Source organism: Polyodon spathula, chromosome 3 (genome assembly GCF_017654505.1).
Source record: "Polyodon spathula isolate WHYD16114869_AA chromosome 3, ASM1765450v1, whole genome shotgun sequence".
Taxonomy (NCBI): domain Eukaryota; kingdom Metazoa; phylum Chordata; class Actinopteri; order Acipenseriformes; family Polyodontidae; genus Polyodon; species Polyodon spathula.
This window is the reverse complement of record NC_054536.1, coordinates 76,943,564-76,952,716: the sequence shown is the minus strand read 5'-3', so window position 1 is coordinate 76,952,716 and position 9,153 is coordinate 76,943,564. Positions and strand designations below refer to the sequence as shown.

At 35.0% G+C, this 9,153-nt stretch overlaps 1 protein-coding gene across 1 annotated transcript; it reads left to right on the top strand.

Annotated features, from left to right (window-relative positions):
* Positions 1–2,832: 2,832 nt before the first annotated feature.
* LOC121313428 (zinc finger protein SNAI2) lies at positions 2,833–5,956 on the top strand. The gene is made up of 3 exons (XM_041245953.1): positions 2,833–3,084; positions 3,557–4,102; positions 4,989–5,956. Exons 1-3 carry the CDS (start codon positions 3,006–3,008, stop codon positions 5,168–5,170), a joined length of 807 nt encoding a protein of 268 aa, XP_041101887.1. The 5' UTR covers positions 2,833–3,005; the 3' UTR covers positions 5,171–5,956.
* The last annotated feature ends 3,197 nt before the right edge of the window (positions 5,957–9,153 follow it).

Sequence of the window (9,153 nt, the reverse complement as noted above, 5' to 3'; positions counted from 1 at the left end):
TCTGCTGTTTCTCTCTGCATCACTTCTCCCACACTACTCCACTGCTCCGCTCACTGCATTGGCTCCCGATCACCACTCACATCCAGTTCAAGACTCTTGTACTCACCTACCGATGCCTTGACCAGACTGCACCCATCTACCTCCAGGCCCCCATCTCTTCCTACACCCCCACTGCTCCGCCTGCACTAGAAGACTGGTTGTACCTCCTCTATGCTCCCCTGCTTCCAGAGCCCGCTCCTTCTCCAAACCTCTCCCCGCAGTGGTGGAACAACCTTCCTATGGATATCATGACTGCCCAGTACCTGACCACATTCCGATGCCTCCTCAAGACACACCTCTTCTGACAACACCTGTAAAACTCAACTCTTCCCTTCTGGACAATATAGCACTATGCCTTTAATGCACTTTAACTTGCACTTACCTGCTTCCTATTTTACTGTATTTAATCCTGCATTTAACCCAATCTGTAGTATCTTGTATTTCACCTGCACTGTTATCTGCTCTCGAACTGCCCCGATATCAAATCGTTTTGTATTTTGCTCTTATTAAGACTGTAATTTTTGATATGTATTTTTTGTATACAACTGTAAGTTGCCCTGGGTAAGGGCTTCTTCTAAGAAGTAAATATTAAATAAATAACAAAACACCATTTTGGGAAAAATAGGTAATCCGATTTACTTAATCAGTTTCAATTAACAAAGCTTGAAGTTGTAGGTTAACCTCTTACCCATACAAAAGTATGTTGCTGTAAATTGTAGTTTATCATGATTTCCCTTGATTATATTATCCATTTACTTTATTTTTGTTTAGTTATGCTTAACCATACTCCCCTGTTCTTTACTATATTTTCCTGAGATTTACTCCTAGATTTTACTTTGGTCTATTACGTGACCTTACCGAGGGGAGTGTAAATATTTACAAATTACTTTAGTTGTACAGAAGTGAACGACTGTCGTTCTCTCCAGTGGACTAAGAATTATTAGCAATTACATCTGTAAATTCTGATTGCATGTGATTATGAGGTTCTTTCAGTTTTCAAGATGTTCAAAATATCAGATATCGTAATATGTAATGTTAATTCTGAAAGCCTTACATAAAAGACGTAGTTGTTGTTTTGTTTTTATCCACTAGGTGGCATTGTAATCATGCACAACAGAAAGGCCCTTTACAAGAAGTGCTATGATCACAGAAATATTCACAGTTAATTAAGTTCGTCTGAATACATACGTACATAGAAGAAAATTAACAAAACACAAATAGACAACGAAACTAGACACAGTTTGTTATCCAGTAGAAAGCAACCACGTAACTTTTCAAAGGCCTTTAGCAACAAGAGACATCTACAGAACTCAAAATAAATGGACATCAGATGGCGTTGAAATAACAAAATACCACTCCAGTTATAACGGATTATAGTTAAAATTGTAAGTGATATTGCGGTGAATATGATACTAGACATGTGATGCATACCAGAGAATCATACGCTAAGTAAACGAATAGCCTCTGTGCAGACAATGATACTAGACATGTGATGCATACCAGAGAATCATACGCTAAGTAAACGAATAGCCTCTGTGCAGACAATCAGGCGTATTGAAAAAAAAAAAAAAAGTATTTTTCTTTTCTTCTAAGTTTGAAAAAATGCAACAGAAGTAATTGGTGTAGGTTGGTAGCAGCCAGTTATCAAATTGTAACAGATTCTACTTTCTACATCCATATGCTGTAAAATAATGTGACACGATTTCAGTGAACTGCAAATAAAATATTAACGTTTACGAATTGTATTTAAGAATGACATGGAACTGAACTTGTTTATCTATTTTATAGCAATACAGAAGTATAGTAGTTCAAACTAAAATCCTCCAATTCAATTGTTGGTCCTAGTTTTCTCGTTTTCTTCAGATAGCACTGAATCAGAGCAGCAGCCACAATTACGACTGAAAAAAACATCTGAACATGTTCCAAGATCCACCTGTATGACAGTAGATGTTGAAAATCAGGAGATGCCAGAAAAGAACGGGAGAGTCTTCCTTTTTAATGTCGGGAACTCACCTGTTAATACCAACGCATTAAACAAAATAATGTTACAAAACAAACCCTTTGCAGATCAATGTAAAGACTAAAATAAGTTTAAGATCTGTTGCATAACGTTGTGTTTAATTATTGAGTTTGGTTACAATGTACCCAACTTATATTGAAAACTATACTTTAGGTCTGCAGTGCTGAAAGAGATAATGAAATGACAGAACGGCAGTATCACAAAAATATTTCAGTGATATCTTGAATGTCTTAAATAGTAAATTATACTCTTAAATAGTAAATTTAATTGGTTTCCAACAACAGGCCTATTTCTTTTTAACCGTTTTTTTTTTTTGTTGTTGTTGTTGTTGTTGTTGTTTTTTTTTTTATGGGACCGTAAAAAAAAAAAAAAATTAAAGCCTGAATATCGTTTTTTATTCAGTTAAATTCGCCTAATCTGTCTGACTCTTCAGGACATTAACAGGTTCCTGAAGGCCTATTGTACTCTAGCACTGCAATAAAATGCAAATTTGGTTCAATTTGAAAATTCCAAAGATTACACTGAATGCCTTTTCAGAACAGCCCTCTTTCTTTCAACAGGTTTAAATACCAACACCAGTTGCTTTTTCTTTCGCTGAACTCTTCTTCTCAAACACCTGTCTCGCTGGAAGGTGTCTTAACTCCTCCCAGTAACTATCCCACTTTTTAGAAAAGTAATTTTCATTGGATGAGGGGAGGGCAATATGTAAATTATAGTGGGTGTTGCCAACCCCCTGCACCTGACAGAGGGTATTTACTGCTCTAAACTGAGATTTGCTATAGCGTATACTCCCACTACAGCATTGCACTACAAGACATGTTACTCTCGCGGACTGTGCAATAGGATCTAGTGAGGCTGCAGTGATTTCTTGCGCTCTGCGAAGAACTGGGACCGTTATATTTATACAATTTTCTCAAGACTTGTATTATATAATTTATCTGGCAAAATGCCACGTTCGTTCCTTGTTAAGAAACATTTTAACTCAGCTAAGAAGCCAAATTACAGTGAACTGGACAACCACACAGGTAAAAAAAAAAAATAATATATATATATATATATATATATATATATATATATATATATATATATATATATATATATGATATATAGTACGACCCATGATACATGTGTGGGTGGCATCATGAATGTTATACGATTTATCAGTATTGCCACGATAAAGAGATTGTGCAATTTTTAAGTTATATGTTTGGAAACAACATCCGCATCCTTTAAGTAATTCATTTGACTTCATAACTTCTTCGACATGCATTGTTTTCTTATGACAACATCAGCATATTCTGATTATACTTTTTAAAATGGTGAACGGGGTTTTCATTTCAGATTTGCAAGGTTATATACGAGTATACATTGTGAAATGTTTTAATGCACTGTTTGGTTAAACAATACTTCATTGGAACAATTTAAACTTGTTAACTTGTAAACCATTTGACAAGTCATAGGGGTCCTAACATTCATGTATTTCTTCTTGCCTTTCAGTCTTCATTTCACCGTATTTGTACAAGGGTTACCCTGTGCCTGTTATTCCACAACCAGATATCCTGAGTTCAGTAGCATACAACCCTATCACAGTATGGACTACTAGCAGCCTCCCGTTATCTCCATTACCTGACGACCTGTCGCCAATCTCTGGATACCCCTCGTCTCTTGGACGGATCAGCCCGCCTCCCGCATCTGACACTTCTTCAAAAGATCACAGCGGCTCTGAGAGTCCCATAAGCGACGAGGATGAGAGAATGCACACCAAAATGTCAGACCCACATTCTGTGGAAGCGGAGAAGTTTCAATGTAGCTTGTGCAGCAAGTCCTACTCTACATACTCCGGACTGCTCAAACACAAGCAGTTGCACTGTGACGCCCAGACAAGGAAATCTTTTAGCTGTAAATACTGCGAGAAGGAGTATGTGAGCCTGGGAGCCCTAAAGATGCACATCAGGACCCACACTTTGCCTTGTGTCTGCAAAATATGCGGCAAAGCTTTCTCCAGACCCTGGTTGCTGCAGGGACACATCAGAACACATACTGGTAAGACAACCTATATTTAAAAACAGTAGTTGGGTTTCATAGTTGTTGCTACTGTTATATATGTCAGGGAAGCTGAGACCATTACAGTTTTTAAGTCAAGACTGAAAACTTACTTTTATAAAATGGCTTTCTTGTCTTAGTTGGTTTTAATGTAACTTGTACATTGCATTATTATTATTATTATTATTATTATTATTATTATTATTATTATTATTATTATTATTATTATTATTATTATTAAAATGTTATTTGAATATGTTATTTAAATGCTATGATTGTGGTAGATGTTTTACAAATGTATTGTGGTTTGATTTTCTACTATGTACTGTAGAGTGCTTTGAGATACTGCTGTATAAAAAGCTCTATTAAAAATGCAAATAAATGCAAAAAAAATATATGAAATTGAAGCTGTAGTGGTGTTAAGAAAAATATCACTTTAAGACAGGAAAGGAATGTGACTTCCTGTGAGTACTTGCACAGATCAAACAGTTAATGGAATATAATAGATGGTTCTGTGCATGTGCTCCCACCTATAACTAAATCCATGCTCTAGAACATTGGACTGTGCATATTTTGTGTATTTTTATTTTTAATGCTTGAAAAGAACATTTGTTAAACCCTTCAAGTATTACAACACACAAATCATATGCACTTCCTATTACTTGTTAGGAACCATATAAGTATATCAAAGGCACCAGTGGTGTGGAGTGCAGGCAACTGCAATGCACCTGTTAAATTATCAGACATTTCACACTCTACTGTGTAGTTTATGTCAAAAATACATGTTTCTTCATCAATAAGCTAGTGTCTAAAATTATGTTTGATGTTTGTATACAATAATGATCTCTTAAAACAAGGTTTAACAAAGTATGTTTCTGTATTTCAGGAGAGAAGCCTTTCTCTTGCCCACATTGCAGCAGAGCATTTGCAGACAGATCCAACCTCAGGGCTCATCTACAGACCCATTCTGATGTGAAAAAATATCAATGCAAGAACTGCTCCAAAACCTTCTCCAGGATGTCGCTTCTGCACAAACACGAGGAATCTGGTTGCTGTGTAGTACACTGAGCTGTAGCACACCATCAGAGACTTATACAACTCCAATGGAGGAAATATTTTTAAATAAACTTCATGGCCTTAAAATCCAATTCATTTCAACATACAGACTGAGTGCATTGGTTTCTGCCTGAACATTTCAGGTGAACAGTATTGCTTTGTATTGTCGTACATTTCAGTCAGAGCAAACTAACTTTTTTACAAAGTGCCTTATGATCTGTACTGTAAATGTACTTTTGGGGTTCATTTTGTGGTATGCCCCGTATTATCCTGACGTTCTGAACTTCATCCACACTAGGATTAAAGTTGCGATGGCGATGAAGATCTTGTTTTGGAAACTTTGTATTCCATTTGTGCCTTATAAAGATTGTATGGTTAAACATTCCTGGTGCACGAACCACATATTTGTATAGTTTTTAGCTGATGGAATTTCTTCAAACCGTTTGCTGTACTGGGGACAAGTGCAAATTGGAGGGGTTGAGGGAATGAAAGTATTTTATGCCTATTATAAATGCACAAGCAAAATGCAATAACTGTGTTACAGCACTCAGAAAAGTAATATCCTGTCAAGTGCCTTTATAAAGTGTTTTGTTGGTTTGGCTTTTTATAGAATAATGTCCATTTTGTTTTATATTTTTATATATTTGAATGTATAATGTATGGTTGGTATGCTGACAGCTTAGTGTCTAGACGGTTGAATAGAGTGAATGAATGCTGTAAATAGTGTTTTTTTTCTACACACATTTTAAATAAACATTTTGCAGGAACTAATTTAAAAAAGTGTGATTTTCTTGTGCTTTTCCACTAATGTGCAAGATAATGTACCAGACATCATTCGCTAATTAGTGTGAAAATGTCCCCAGTTGATTAGTACTTTGTAGACATTGTAACAGTAAGTATATGCACATTCATTTACAAATGAGCAATAGAATGGATTTGATCCAGTAGATTGTTTTTTCACCCATACATACATACCACCTCAAACATAGCTGAGAAACCAAAAGAAACAACACAACTATTGCATTGGTAATTTAGCTTACCAAGCATGCAAACATATATTTCAAGTTTAAGTATGAAATGCTTTCATTCAAATTTGGACAATCCCCAAAATGCCATTTGCGATTTTCTTAAATATTACAGGTGTAATGGGGCTGAGTTGCTCTTCAAGAGTTTACTGTTAACTACATATTTAGGTAACATGGAAAGTTCTAATATTTTGCACAAAGACATGTTTTCAGAATAGTGCTTTTTGCTCTCATCAGGGTTGTATCTTAAGATAGTTTAGGTAAATAACACATATATTAAGATGCTATTTTGTTGTATTCCCCCCCCCCCCCACCCCCCCACCCCCCCCCCCCACGACATGTGATGACTTTACTGAAAATAGGTATTGGACCTATGACTCTGATAGAATCCTGATACTCCATCTGATTTGTTCATTGATAAATGGTGTGCGCTGTACTGTGCTTAGGGGTAAAGTTTTAGTTTATTAAATACAAAAACAATATTTTTGGCATGTATTTAGTTAGAAATATATATGATTAAGTACTACACAATGTAGGCCATGATAATCTTTTACAACTAGTTTCATATACACCAATTAGCACTAAAGTTAGACTATAACATTATTTAAAATAATGTAGCCAAGATTAACCATAAAATTACCAGTGTCCCTCTCTAAGGGTTACCTGCAGGTGATCCAAATGAAACTAAGCCTTTTACCATAAAGATATTTATACAATGTGAGGGTTTTCTCAATTTTACATAAATTAAACAGTGAACTATCTCAGGAAATCAATGAAGAAAATAACCTGCCGCATGTGGGCCTGTGTAGACATCAAACAAGCATGAAATGTAACACGCAGTTACTGGGTTGATCTACAGTCACACGTTATTCACTTTGAAGGGCTCCAATCCTCAGACCTTTGATTTGTTGTTGTAGGTGTTACTTTAAAGATTAAAAGCTGAACCCAGACGGGGATATACACCTGTGCAATCCTTAACCCTTCAGTAAAGTGTGAGGTAAACAAATTGTGTTTGATATTACATTCTTCAGAGCATTTTTCTGTGTTGAGACGACAAATTCCTACAAGGCACAGCTAGCACATTTAAAGTATAAAAAAATCAACACACTACCAATTTAATGAGAATCAGAGTATATAATTTATTATATATATTATATATATATAGCTAATATATATATATATATATATATATATATATATATATATATATATATGATATATATATATATATATATATATATATATATATATATATATATATATATATATATATATATATATATATTTTTATATATATATATTAATCTTTTTTTTTTTTTTTTCTTAGCGGGGTTGTGTCAGCATGTTGTTTCAGTAGTAGCACTGGGACTGGGGGAAATCATGAATATTACTAGTATTCTAGAATGGCTGAAAAAATACAATGATGAAATATCCAGCCAGTTTTGGGGCAAGATTGTTTGTTAAGCAATGTTTGTTTTACACATGCCGAAGGGTGCAGTGCAGTGATAAATTCATTATTTCCACTTAATAAAACTTAAATGGCTGCTAAATACACAATGTACTGTTACTACACAACTCATTTTACTTGTCTTTTGTCAATAAAATCAATACCATCCAATTGAGTTTGCTGATAGTAATCAGTTACACTATGCAGCTAAAACTGGCATACTATAAGCTAATAGTTAAAAACAGTATCAAATATCAACACATAAGAATAGTTCCACTTTTGAAAATGCCCCATTTGGATTACACATGGGATGTTAAAACAAATCGAATATGTGTTTTACATTCTAACAACATCACTACTTACTGTATTTCCTAAAATCGATATGGCAAAAAAAAAAAAAAACAATAAAGGCACTCACACAAACATTTAATTCCTGGGCTTCTTCACAATCAAAGTTCATCCAGCCTTTTTTAATCAAAGTTCATCCATCTTTTTTAATGTACTCCCTTCTCAGTGATATAATACACTTGACAGTAATGGCTTTGTAAAAATGTAGGACAGTAGTTAAGAACATAAGAAGAACATAAGAAAGTTTGCAAATGAGAGGATTCCATTCACCTATCTTGCTCATTTGGTTGATTAGTAGCTTATTGATCCCAGAATCTCACCAAGCAGCTTCTTGAAATCCCAGGGTGTCAGCTTCATTGACATTACTGGGGAGTTGGTTCTAGCTTCCTACAATTCTCTGTGTAAAAAAGTGCCTCCTATTTTCTGTTCCGAATGCCCCTTTATCTACTCTCCACTTGTGACCCCTGGTCCTTGTTTACTTTTTTCAGGTTGAAAAAGTCCCTTGGGTCGACATAGTTACCCTGACAGGTACAGCAGTGGCATGACTGCTAGTTGTTTGGGAATCATATTGTGTTTTTGCATCCTTCATCTACCCTATTTTCTTTACAGTGAGGATATGGCATATTAGTGTGTCAATTTGATTAGATGTTGTAAGGTACTAAAGCTGTTCTTTGTTGCAATATGGGACCATTTAGAGACTTTGATCACATGCATTTGTTTTCCCACTATTGTTCAACATTACTTTGCCCAGAAGCTAGATTTATGAACTAGTATCTTGGATGAATGTTGAAACCCTTCATATTAAATACATTAAGAAAACAACTATTTGAATTACACATAGTGTACAAAATACAGTCCCTATACAGTTAAAACTTTTTTTTTAAATACACACACACACACACACACACACACACACACACACACACACACACACACACACACACACACTGTGCTATCTGGATCAATTACAAATCCAGACATTCTTTTTTTACAACTAAACTACAAAACTGGCACTTCCTGTTGGACTGTGAAACCTGCATTCTAAATGCTCTCACATTTTCTTCCAAATAATATGCTTGTTGATTAAAAATCCCTTTTCCATTATTACTTGGAGAGTTTAGAATGTACATTTCCATTAATGCTGCAATGTCAATATATAACAATGTTTGTATGTG

Bases quoted from the DNA above. Each gene is read 5' to 3' on its own strand.
- LOC121313428 (XM_041245953.1), top strand. From the start codon at position 3,006: ATGCCACGTTCGTTCCTTGTTAAGAAACATTTTAACTCAGCTAAGAAG. The intron at 3,085-3,556 runs GTAAAAAAAAAA...CTTGCCTTTCAG, and splicing joins TGAACTGGACAACCACACAG to TCTTCATTTCACCGTATTTG. The intron at 4,103-4,988 runs GTAAGACAACCT...TCTGTATTTCAG, and splicing joins ACACATCAGAACACATACTG to GAGAGAAGCCTTTCTCTTGC.